We start from the raw sequence: 13,557 nt of genomic DNA, 5'->3' as shown, positions 1-13,557 counted from the left end.
GGAGGTTCCTCCGCCCCCTCTGGACATCGAGGGGGCTCCGGCGTATGCAGTTCGGTCGATACTGGACTCGAGGCGTCGGACGAGGGGCCTTCAGTACCTCGTGGACTGGGATTGGGGTCGTCCCAGAGGCCGGGCGGTCCGGAGGATCTTTGTTCGTGTATTTATTTGTTCCTGTTTCCCCATGGTGTTGTGCAGGATTATTACATGATGGCTGCTTTTTTTGGCGGGTGCTGTGCTGTTATTGTTCATGCTGGGTGCCGGTGGAGGACGTGTTGGATCCTTCGATGCTGAGGGATTTCCACCTGTCTCCATCCGGATTGCCCCACCTGTAGTAAATGAAATTGATTGGACATGATTTGACAAAGTGAAAAACAGGTAAAAACAAACAATGTATTAAAAATAGAAAACAGAAATACCATGTATTCAGACCCTTTGTATGAGAAGGCACAGGTGCATCCTGTTTCCATTCATCATCCTTGAGATGCCCTTGATTGGAGCTGTAGTAAATTAAATTGAGACTCTCAGACCATGAGAAACAAGATTCTCTGGTCTGATGAAACCTAGATTGAACTCTTTGGCCTGAAAGTTAAGTGTCACTTCTGGAGCACACCTGGCACCATCCCTACGGTGAAGCATTGTGGTGGCAGCACATGCTGTGGATGTTCTTCAGAGGCAGGGAATGGGAGACTAGTCAGGATCGAGGCAAAGATGAACGGAGCGAAGTACAGAGAGATCCTTGATGAAAACCTGCTCCAGAGCACTCGGGACCTCAGACTGGGGTGAAGGTTCACCTTCCAACAGGACAACGAGCTTAAGCACACAGCCAAGACAACACAGGAGTGGCTTCAGGACAAGCCTTTGAATGTCCTGGACTGGCCAAGCCAGAGCCCGGACTTGAACCCGATTGAACATCTCTGGAGAGACCTGAAAATCCCTCATTCCCTCCCTCCCTACGCTGTCACTGGGAGTCCAGCCAAACCCCGGCCACTGAATATGTCTGACTGTTGTCCCTGCAATGTAGTTATATTAACTCACACTCACTGGAATTCACACTGGAATGCTTTGGTTAAGTGCATTGCAGCCGTTTCTATCTACTATCACAGCAGGTCATTGCGGATTTTTGTAGAGTTTTTATGCGAAGCCGTCATTTAAAAAATAACATATTGGCAATTACAGTTAATAACAATAAAACAACCCAGTGTTGTTACAGAGGTCCTAATCTCTATTTACTCCCGCTGTATTACCTAACACACGCATACACTTTGTTTCATACAGATTTATGCTTTAGGTGTGTGTGGGGAGGGGGTGTGTGTGCGTCTGTATGTAAAGCTGATCTCAGTACACCACACATCAAACTCTAGTCTTGGGCCCCCCTCGAGTCTAGTGTGTCCCTTATACAGTAAACATTCTGGGGGTAGTGTTTCCCCTCTCTGCCTTAGCCAGCCTCAGTCAGCAGTACTAGCCAGGACCAGGGATGGGGGCATGGTGAGTAATGTTGTCTTTTCCTGGTCCCAGTCAGCCCTACACACACACACACACACACACACACACACACACACACACACACACACACACACACACACACTCAGTCCTATTCCTACCCTCAAGTGCACACCCACGCATGCACGCATTCACAAACACACAATCTCACACAGGTCGCGTCAGGCCCCACTAACAGAGCCTGGGGCTGGGGGGTTCGGAGAGGACCTTCAGAGGCCCCCCACTCCCGTCAATGGCTCCTTTGTCCTGCTCTGTGTTTGCAGAGGAAATAGCTGCTCTTTATTCTCCTGTGGGGAATATGAAGCTGAGATCACCTAATCAAACGGCACTGACAGAGCAGCTCAGTTAACCCTCACCACCGCACCGCTTATACACACACACACACACACACACACACACACACACACACACACACACACACACACACACACACACACACACACACACACACACACACACACACACACACACACACACACACACACACACACACACACACACACACACACACACACACACACACACACACACACACACACACACACACACACACACACACACACACACACACACACAAAATGAGACACGCACACACAATGGGCCTTTTATGTGACCCCCCACACCCTCTCTCTCTGCCTACATTCATAAATCCTCAGACGGAATCTCTTATTCTTTCTGTCTGTCTTCTTCTTTCTATTCCTTCATCTCTCCCTCCCCCCCTTCTCTCTCCTGCTAGAGCTCTTCTCTCTGTCTCTTTATTTCCCTCTACCTCCTCCCGCTGTCTCCTGTCCCTGTCACAGCAGAGAGGTTAAAAGAGAGACACAGTGTCATCCTACTGTAGGGATTAACAGCAGTGACACTGGAACAGATTAACTATGCTGACAACACAGACACACACACATACAGAAGAGAAGGGAACAGTAAATGAGAAATGGAGAAACAGCGAGAGACAGAGAGAGAGAAGAGCTATTGATGCTTTTATAGCTAATAGAAAGAAAACACAGCGATCTGCTGCTATTCAGCCTCCAACCACAGGTCTGAGAACATCAGAACAGGTCACGGGAGGCAAGACAAAGGAATGGTTCTGCATCTGTGTACGGCAGCAGGTTCCATAGCTCTGTAGCTCCAAGAGAAAACACAAAGATGGGTCTTCATTACTATTTGTCCCTGACCCTGTCCAAGCTCCCTGTGTTCCTCTTCTTCTTCTTCTCACATCTCCTCACACTCTGCTCGCCTCGAAGCCTGGAACAAACACAAGGTTACAACCCTGCTTCCAGCTGGCATTGTCTACAGCTGGCATTGGTTCTCTGACTGTGAAGCTACCTGAACATGCGGGGGTCACAGTCGATTCAAAGAGGAGTTCTGTGAAATGGCATTTCATTGATGTTTCATCTGAACTAACTAATGGGAACGGATGTTCTGACTAAGAGAGTGTTCTTCTCTGTACGGTTAGGCTGTTATTGTGTTAGTACTCTCTGTGGGAGTGAATGGAGGCTGACCGTAAACAAGGCTGAAGGTTCAGGAGGGGAGCGAGAGAGGACGTGGAGGAGGAAGAAGAGGGAGAAGAGGAGAAAAGGAGAGGAGAGATAAAGGAGGAGAGCAAAGTAACTCCGTCCCTGAGCTGCCCCAGGGCATAGTGCAATATTGATGTGAGGGGTGAGAGACCACACACAGGCATTCACAAGCACAAACACACATGTATATACACACACACACAAACAAAAGTACCTGAGTGTGCAATCAAAGACTACCCACACATGCACACATAGAGTCAGTACTCTGACTGCACTTTCACAAAGGTCGTAGGAGCAAGGCAACGTCTATCTTCATTAAGAGAACTAGTCCCTTTGACTCTGTAACCAGCTCTGCTATTCTTTAGTTCATAGCAGATGGGATGAATCATGATAAATCACAGCTACCGCTCTAACCCTGTGGCCCCTAAAATACCAGTAGGACCTGGTAAGACAGTGTCCCAAATGGCACCCTATTCCCTTTACAGTGCACTAATTTTGGCCAAAAGTAGTGCACTATAAATGGAAAGTAGTGCACCATAAAGCGAATACGGTGGCATTTGGGACACCGCCTAACAGACCAGTAGGGACCAACAACTCCCAGCAGGGTGTGCCAGGCCACAGTGGTAGTCAGAGAGTGGAGAGGACTGATGTCTGTTCCCATGTAAAGATCAAACCACTGACTCTGCAGGGGAGAGATGTTGAATATGCAGAGAGGAACTGCTGTTTGTGGTGTATTCTTTACAATTGGACCCTTCTAAAACATGCAGAGGACGAGACGAGTGAGTGTGTGTGAGTGTGTGTGAATGTCGAGTGGTGTTACCTCTCTTGGGAATCTCAACACAGCAGGGAGTAAATTACAATTACAGTGTTTAACCGTTTTATCGGCACTTAGAGGCTATGTATGTTATGGTACTTAAAACACACACACATTTACATACACACACACACACACGCACACACACACACACACACCAATCAGTCAACTATAAAATAGTATATTGATGAATCCATCAACCTAGGGTGAAGCCACCTCTTAAAGAACATTGATTTACAGATGGTTTTCAGTGTTGTACAGTACACAGACCATTAAATATGACTCTATAAGATATGAGTGACTGATAATGGAGGGGAGGGGAGAGGGAGAGAGGGGGAGGGGGAGGGAGGGAGGGAGGGAGGGAGGGAGGGAGGGAGGGAGGGGGAGGGAGGGAGGGAGGGAGGGAGGGAGGGAGGGAGGGAGGGAGGGAGGGAGGGAGGGAGGGAGGGAGGGAAAAAGAGCAGTGAGCAGTGGAGCAGAGAGGGAAAGAGCAAAGCAAGAGGGGGACAGAAATAGAGGGAGTGAAAGAGTGAGAGGGAAGAGAGAGCAACCGAGACAGAGACAGAGCGAGAGAGAGAGAAAGTAGAGTGGCACATTGTTCCTGTGCTGTACTGGTATGTAGTGCTGGCTTGTCTCGGTGCACGTTGGCCAGTTGGCTGCTACGTCCTCTGCCTTGCTGGCTGGTTGGAGGCTGAGGTGGTCAAGGAGCTCTGGGTGGCTTCTCTTTTGGCAGAGTGGTGCGTGTGTGTGTGTGTGTGTGTGTGTGTGTGTGTGTGTGTGTGTGTGTGTGTGTGTGTGTGTGTGTGTGTGTGTGTGTGTGTGTGTGTGTGTGTGTGTGTGTGTGTGTGTGTGTGTGTGTGTGTGTGTCTTTGTATGTGTGTACGGTGACTCATGCCCACCTGCAGGGAGACAGAGCAGTGCCAGCCGCCAGGCCTGGAGAACATTACTCACCATCAGGACTCGTCTCTCTCTCTCACACACACACACACACACACACACACACACACACACACACACACACACACACACACACACACACACACACACACACACACACACACACACACACACACACACACACACACACACACACCACTGCCAGTTTATCATGACCCTTTGGAAAATAAAATATACACGCATCCCATTGATTCAGGTGCAGGACAGAAATAACACATGAAAAACGGAGTAAAATCCTCATCACCAATATGCTCCCCAACACACAACTCACAAGACATCAAATGTTTGGACCCCCACATAGACCCCTTTTTCTTCTGTGTCTGTGTTGCATCCCTGAAGCGAGGGATGAAGTGAGGGATGAGGTGGAGAGATGGAGCGGGACAGTGTAGCGTTGGCCAGGGGGTGATACACTGAAGGGAGAACACCACAGGAAGTCGACACACAGACAGACATTGTGCTCCACACCGGCATCTAGCCCTACCTTTGCACTGCTGTGTATGGCAATGAACGAATATGAATAACAATCTGAAAGGCCTACAACTGAACAATGACATTGTTCCCTCCCACTGGGAACACACTGGCTGACTCAACGTTGTTTCCACGTCATTTCAAAGAAATTGCGTTGAACCAATGTGGAATAGACGTTGAATTGACACTTATGCCCAGTAGGATTGTTCTACATTTTGGAATTTGAAAATATTTAGAAATCATTTAGACCTTTATCATCAGACCTGAAGTCAGTAGAATCTGAGTATTATCTAACCGGTCCGTTTTGTGGCCTGTACATTTGGCATGTCACACAAACCACAGTAGCCTTTAGTGTGACTGTGAGTGAAGAGACCAGAGTTATCACTATCCGTCTATCCCTCCATTACCGCCATCCCTCCATCCTTAAGCCGTTAAGCAGTGCTGTAGTTAAAACTCCCTAAAACTCTGTTAAGGCAGATAACACGTGTGAGGCAGGGATAATGCTGATATAATGTCATCTCTACAAGTGACACCGAACGTTCTGTCCCGGGTGCTAACAAAACCCATCACACGGAATCAGACAGGGAGAGCTAGGCTAGGAGCTGTCTGTCTGTCAGAGTGCTTAAATCTCCTCTTAATCACACAGAGAGAGGCTCTTATTTAAAATGAAAATAAAAACATTTTAATGTAACAGCAGAGTTTAACAGAAAGAGGAGAGGGAGATGATGATGATTTGTGATTAAATGATTTCATCACTGTATCAGGGTATTAAGACAGCCATGACATAGATTACTTCTACATCCATTTTCATTCTGATTGGCAGTGATCCAGGATCCCAGAAATGGGGAAATGAGGAACATGAGGCAGGCTGGCGCTGATGGTGTGACGAACGGATCAGTGGCGGTAACCACAGCTGGTGTACGCTGCTACCGCCACCTGCTGGCGATGTGGGGCACGGCTGTAGAGTACGACGTCTTTCCTTTGGATCTCTTCCTTTTTCCTTTCTATTTATCTCTCTCATTCTGCATTTCTAGCTCTCTCCCCCTTTTCCTCCTCTGTCTTAGCCCCTGGAGCTGTCAGAGTTACGTCGAACAGAGAGGGAGAGAGAGGTCAGAGAGAGAGAAGAACATATAGAGAGAGAAAGTGAGAGACAGAGAGTCGTCAGCCATTAGGTGATCATTCCTGGCCTCCCAGCCATTAGCCCTCTCTATCAGAGAGGTTTGTGTTCAATCATGATGCCTCTGTTTGCCTCAATCATGATGCCTCTGTTTGCCTCAATCATGATGCCTCTGTTTGCCTCAATCATGATGCCTCTGTTTGCCTCAATCATGATGCCTCTGTTTGCCTCAATCATGATGCCTCTGTTTGCCTCAATCATGATGCCTCTGTTTGCCTCAATCATGATGCCTCTGTTTGCCTCAATCATGATGCCTCTGTTTGCCTCAATCATGATGCCTCTGTTTGTCTCAATCATGATGCCTCTGTTTGCCTCAATCATGATGCCTCTGTTTGCCTCAATCATGATGCCTCTGTTTGCCTCAATCATGACGCATCTGTTTGCCTCAATCATGATGCCTCTGTTTGCCTCAATCATGATGCCTCTGTTTGCCTCAATCATGACGCATCTGTTTGCCTCAATCATGATGCCTCTGTTTGCCTCAATCATGACGCATCTGTTTGCCTCAATCATGATGCCTCTGTTTGCCTCAATCATGACGCATCTGTTTGCCTCAATCATGATGCCTCTGTTTGCCTCAATCATGATGCCTCTGTTTACCTCAATCATGACGCATCTGTTTGCCTCAATCATGATGCCTCTGTTTGCCTCAATCATGATGCCTCTGTTTGTCTCAATCATGATGCCTCTGTTTGCCTCAATCATGATGCCTCTGTTTGCCTCAATCATGATGCCTCTGTTTGTCTCAATCATGACGCATCTGTTTGCCTCGATCATGATGCCTCTGTTTGCCTCAATCATGATGCCTCTGTTTGCCTCAATCATGACGCATCTGTTTGCCTCAATCATGATGCCTCTGTTTGTCTCAATCATGATGCCTCTGTTTGCCTCAATCATGATGCCTCTGTTTGTCTCAATCATGACGCATCTGTTTGCCTCGATCATGATGCCTCTGTTTGCCTCAATCATGATGCCTCTGTTTGTCTCAATCATGACGCATCTGTTTGCCTCGATCATGATGCCTCTGTTTGTCTCAATCATGACGCATCTGTTTGCCTCAATCATGATGCCTCTGTTTGTCTCAATCATGATGCCTCTGTTTGCCTCAATCATGACGCATCTGTTTGCCTCGATCATGATGCCTCTGTTTGCCTCAATCATGATGCCTCTGTTTGTCTCAATCATGACGCATCTGTTTGCCTCAATCATGATGCCTCTGTTTGTCTCAATCATGATGCCTCTGTTTGCCTCAATCATGATGCCTCTGTTTGCCTCGATCATGACGCATCTGTTTGCCTCGATCACAACGCCTTTGTTTGTCCTGTGGGACTCCTCATCATGGTGCTATGACCTAAATACCCTGATACCATCTTCCACCACTGTCTGCGTCTCAGACACAGACCAGGGTCTGAAGTTCCAGCCTCAGAAAGAGCAGAGGGGAAGGAGAAAGAGTCAAGAGAAGACAACTAGAAGACAAACAACAGCGGCGAGCGAAACAAAACGGCTGCGAGTTCACTAATTAGCATTTCAAATTGGACAAACTCAAGATGACAGCGTCGTGCTTGTCAAATCAGATCATGCCCAGGCGGTGGGAGAGAAAGAGCGGAGATGAGAAAAGCGAGGGAGGGGAGAGAGGGAGGAAGATGGAGAGCGCTCAAAGCTAAATTCCTCTTGCTGCAGCTGCTTGATGACTGGGCGCCAGCGGTTTCTCTCTCTCTCTCTCTCTCTCTCTCTCTCTCTCTCTCTCTCTCTCTCTCTCTCTCTCTCTCTCCCTCTTCTCCATCTCATCTCCTCTGATTACTCTGGCCCGCCCCTCCGCTCTGTGCTGTCCCCTAGTGAATGTCACTGCTGTCTAAATAAGATGTGACAATTAAAACATAAGATTATCTTCAGGCTAAGAGGAGGAGAGGAGGGTGGATATGGTCCCTGCTTGTCTCTGGGTGTAGGGCTACGACACCACAGGAGACCACATGAAGAAAATACTACAATTTACTATAGAATACTACAGAACTTACTATAGAATTCTGTAGTAAACAGAATATTTCATTTGCATATACCTTGCCCATTTCCCTCCCCCATATCCCAATTTGTGCCACCCATAAGTGAGAAACCTACATGCCAAGTATAGACCATATATTGTGTTCCCTACAGGTTATAGAAAAGAGGGTGGGTGGGTGTAAGCTCCTCGCTCCAAGGCACTCTGCAGGGAGGCAAAGAAGAAAACAAGAAGAGTGACAATAAAGAGGGGAGATGATGGAGATGACTAAGAGAGAGAAGAGAGAGAATAGAGGGAGATGATGGAGAGGACTAAGGGAGAGAAGAGAGAGAACAGAGAGAGATGATGGAGAGGACTAAGAGAGAGAAGAGAGAGAACAGAGAGATATGATGGAGAGGACTAAGGGAGAGAAGAGAGAGAATAGAGAGAACAGAGAGAGATGATGGAGAGGACTAAGAGAGAGAAGAGAGAGAACAGAGAGAGATGATGGAGAGGACTAAGGGAGAGAAGAGAGAGAACAGAGAGATGATGGAGAGGACTAAGAGAGAGAAGAGAGAGAACAGAGAGATATGATGGAGAGGACTAAGGGAGAGAAGAGAGAGAACAGAGAGAGATGATGGAGAGGACTAAGAGAGAGAAGAGGGAGAATAGAGAGAGATGATGGAGATGACTAAGAGAGAGAAGAGAGAGAATAGAGGGAGATGATGGAGAGGACTAAGGGAGAGAAGAGGGAGAATAGAGAGAGATGATGGAGAGGACTAAGAGAGAGAAGAGAGAGAATAGAGGGAGATGATGGAGAGGACTAAGGGAGAGAAGAGGGAGAATAGAGAGAGATGATGGAGAGGACTAAGAGAGAGAAGAGAGAGAACAGAGAGAGATGATGGAGAGGACTAAGAGAAGGAAGAGAGAGAACAGAGAGAGATGATGGAGAGGACTAAGAGAGGGAAGAGAGAGAATAGAGAGAACAGAGAGAGATGATGGAGAGGACTAAGAGAGAGAAGAGAGAGAACAGAGAGAGATGATGGAGAGGACTAAGGGAGAGAAGAGAGAGAACAGAGAGATGATGGAGAGGACTAAGAGAGAGAAGAGAGAGAACAGAGAGATATGATGGAGAGGACTAAGGGAGAGAAGAGAGAGAACAGAGAGAGATGATGGAGAGGACTAAGAGAGAGAAGAGAGAGAACAGAGAGAGATGATGGAGAGGACTAAGAGAGAGAAGAGAGAGAACAGAGAGAGATGATGGAGAGGACTAAGAGAAGGAAGAGAGAGAACAGAGAGAGATGATGGAGAGGACTAAGGGAGGGAAGAGAGAGAATAGAGGGAGATGAGATGTATCCTTAGATTCAAGAGGGAGAAGAGAGAGAAGGAGATGGGATGGAAAGGAGAAGTATTCTCCTGCAATCCGCCACATGTTGGGTAATTTGTTTACAGTTTCCTGTCCTGCATGTGATCAACAACCAGTTAAAAAGCACTACAGTGCAAGGGGAAAAGTACTGTATCTAAGGCCTTGGGAGCTGAGAGCTGTACCAGGGGGTAAGTTGGTAAGATATGTGGGCAGTCCTCTATACCAGCCTGTCACAGGGCACAGGGCTGGAACCAGCACCAAACAGCCCTATTTTCACTGGGAGGCAGCTCAGCCAAGAACCACAGGCCCTGCCCTGGGGAACCACACACACACACACACTGTACTGAACATAATGCAGTAGACACAAACGTATGTTTTGGTGCATATTTATTATTTGGATCAACAGAACAGGCAATATTGTATCACTCAACGCATTGCATCGATTACATATATCTCTTCCATCTAAGTATATATAGAACTTGACATAATATTGTGCAGATAGAGAGAGATGTCAATCCAGGTCTACAGTAAATTTAGGTCAATCCAGGTCTACAGTAAATTTAGGTCAATCCAGGTCTACAGTAAATTTAGGTCAATCCAGGTCTACAGTAAATGTAGGACAATACAGGTCTACAGTAAATGTAGGTCAATCCAGGTCTACAGTAAATGTAGGACAATACAGGTCTACAGTAAATTTAGGTCAATCCAGGTCTACAGTAAATGTAGGTCAATCCAGGTCTACAGTAGAATTTAGGTCAATCCAGGTCTACAGTACATTTACGACAATCCAGGTCTACAGTAAATTTAGGTCAATCCAGGTCTACAGTAAATGTAGGACAATCCAGGTCTACAGTAAATTTAGGTCAATCCAGGTCTACAGTAAATTTAGGTCAATCCAGGTCTACAGTAAATGTAGGACAATCCAGGTCTACAGTAAATGTAGGACAATCCAGGTCTACAGTAAATTTAGGTCAATCCAGGTCTACAGTAAATGTAGGACAATACAGGTCTACAGTAAATTTAGGTCAATCCAGGTCTACAGTAAATTTAGGTCAATCCAGGTCTACAGTATATTTAGGTCAATCCAGGTCTACAGTAAATGTAGGTCAATCCAGGTCTACAGTAAATTTAGGTCAATCCAGGTCTACAGTAAATTTAGGTCAATTCAGGTCTACAGTAAATTTTGGAAAATCCAGGTCTACAGTAAATTTAGGTCAATCCAGGTCTACAGTAAATTTAGGACAATACAGGTCTACAGTAAATTTAGGTCAATCCAGGTCTACAGTAAATGTAGGTCAATCCAGGTCTACAGTAGAATTTAGGTCAATCCAGGTCTACAGTACATTTAGGACAATCCAGGTCTACAGTAAATTTAGGTCAATCCAGGTCTACAGTAAATGTAGGACAATCCAGGTCTACAGTAAATTTAGGTCAATCCAGGTCTACAGTAAATTTAGGTCAATCCAGGTCTACAGTAAATGTAGGACAATCCAGGTCTACAGTAAATGTAGGACAATCCAGGTCTACAGTAAATTTAGGTCAATCCAGGTCTACAGTAAATGTAGGACAATACAGGTCTACAGTAAATTTAGGTCAATCCAGGTCTACAGTAAATTTAGGTCAATCCAGGTCTACAGTATATTTAGGTCAATCCAGGTCTACAGTAAATGTAGGTCAATCCAGGTCTACAGTAAATTTAGGTCAATCCAGGTCTACAGTAAATTTAGGTCAATTCAGGTCTACAGTAAATTTTGGAAAATCCAGGTCTACAGTAAATTTAGGTCAATCCAGGTCTACAGTAAATTTAGGACAATACAGGTCTACAGTAAATGTAGGTCAATCCAGGTCTACAGTAAATGTAGGTCAATCCAGGTCTACAGTAGAATTTAGGTCAATCCAGGTCTACAGTACATTTAGGACAATCCAGGTCTACAGTAAATTTAGGTCAATCCAGGTCTACAGTAAATGTAGGACAATCCAGGTCTACAGTAAATTTAGGTCAATCCAGGTCTACAGTAAATTTAGGTCAATCCAGGTCTACAGTAAATGTAGGACAATCCAGGTCTACAGTAAATGTAGGACAATCCAGGTCTACAGTAAATTTAGGTCAATCCAGGTCTACAGTAAATGTAGGACAATACAGGTCTACAGTAAATTTAGGTCAATCCAGGTCTACAGTAAATTTAGGTCAATCCAGGTCTACAGTATATTTAGGTCAATCCAGGTCTACAGTAAATGTAGGTCAATCCAGGTCTACAGTAAATTTAGGTCAATCCAGGTCTACAGTAAATTTAGGTCAATTCAGGTCTACAGTAAATTTTGGAAAATCCAGGTCTACAGTAAATTTAGGTCAATCCAGGTCTACAGTAAATTTAGGTCAATCCAGGTCTACAGTAAATTTAGGTCAATCCAGGTCTACAGTAAATTTTGGAAAATCCAGGTCTACAGTAAATTTAGGTCAATCCAGGTCTACAGTAAATTTAGGTCAATCCAGGTCTACAGTAAATTTTGGAAAATACAGGTCTACAGTAAATTTAGGTCAATCCAGGTCTACAGTAAATTTAGGTCAATCCAGGTCTACAGTACATTTAGGTCAATCCAGGTCTACAGTAAATTTAGGTCAATCCAGGTCTACAGTAAATTTAGGTCAATCCAGGTCTACAGTAAATTTTGGAAAATCCAGGTCTACAGTAAATTTAGGTCAATCCAGGTCTACAGTAAATTTAGGTCAATCCAGGTCTACAGTACATTTAGGTCAATCCAGGTCTATAGTACATTTAGGACAATCCAGGTCTACAGTACATTTAGGTCAATCCAGGTCTACAGTAAATTTAGGTCAATCCAGGTCTACAGTAAATTTAGGTCAATCCAGGTCTACAGTACATTTAGGTCAATCCAGGTCTATAGTAAATTTAGGTCAATCAGGTCTACAGTAAATTTAGGTCAATCCAGGTCTACAGTACATTTAGGTCAATCCAGGTCTATAGTAAATTTAGGTCAATCAGGTCTACAGTACATTTAGGTCAATCCAGGTCTACAGTAAATGACAGACATTGGTCCAAGATAGTACATCTCTACACAAATGACCAGTATTATGTTTGATTAGATGTCACCATCAACAGATTGTAGATATAACATACATTTTGACATGCAACTGGCGTGGAATGATATTACTACCTGCTACTTCGACTTGTGCTTTCTTTGATACCAGTGGTTGGTGTATCCTTCTACCACTCTAGGTTCCAAGTTTCAGACGTCAGGGATCTCTCTCACTCTGATATATCAGGGCTTATTTCCGGTGCCCTTTTGAATTCACTCATCATTCTCTTTTAGCAGCACTAAACTGCGTTCCATGATAAACTTGCTCCGTCATTTAAGCTCACATTAAAATGTATATAATTGTGCGAAATACAATTCTAAAATCATCTATTAAAAACAGAAATGCCACACTCAAAAAGAAGGTTTTCGCATGACACAGGTTCAAACAACACACGTGCATGTAACGATACTGAAATACATAACATCTGCCTACGTAACATGACCCTTCTAAAGGTCTACTGAGTCAAAGTGGTTTAACATTAGTTGCTGGTCATTGCTACTCCTCTAAACCTTCTGCTGGTAATATTTTAGAGCCAACCCTTTAGCAGGGCTGCCACACCAGGGCAGACTATTGAGATCTGCTCCGTCTGCGTGTCAGTTCTGTGCAGGGCAGGGCGTGTTAATGGGGAGGTCGTGCACAATTTGAGCAGAGTTAGAGTGGAATAATACTGCTACTGACCCTATGGG

The 13,557-nt window shown here is 45.2% G+C and overlaps 1 protein-coding gene across 50 annotated transcripts; it reads left to right on the top strand.

The window, feature by feature from the left end:
- Positions 1–10,150: 10,150 nt before the first annotated feature.
- Positions 10,151–13,348, top strand: LOC127914603 (uncharacterized). Of its 50 annotated transcripts, none has more exons than XM_052491973.1 (6): positions 10,151–10,318; positions 10,400–10,507; positions 10,563–11,075; positions 11,131–11,643; positions 11,699–12,535; positions 12,590–13,348. In XM_052491973.1, exons 1-6 carry the CDS (start codon positions 10,280–10,282, stop codon positions 12,791–12,793), a joined length of 2,214 nt encoding a protein of 737 aa, XP_052347933.1. In that variant the 5' UTR covers positions 10,151–10,279; the 3' UTR covers positions 12,794–13,348. The 50 variants fall into 50 exon arrangements, with proteins under 50 accessions (XP_052347933.1, XP_052347941.1, XP_052347932.1 ...); XM_052491981.1 differs by having other exon boundaries at positions 10,151–10,335; positions 10,444–10,507; XM_052491972.1 differs by having other exon boundaries at positions 10,151–10,345; positions 10,427–10,507.
- Positions 13,349–13,557: the final 209 nt, after the last annotated feature.

This window comes from Oncorhynchus keta, chromosome 33 (assembly GCF_023373465.1).
Source record: "Oncorhynchus keta strain PuntledgeMale-10-30-2019 chromosome 33, Oket_V2, whole genome shotgun sequence".
NCBI lineage: Eukaryota > Metazoa > Chordata > Actinopteri > Salmoniformes > Salmonidae > Oncorhynchus > Oncorhynchus keta.
This window is presented reverse-complemented; position numbering and strand designations above follow the sequence as displayed.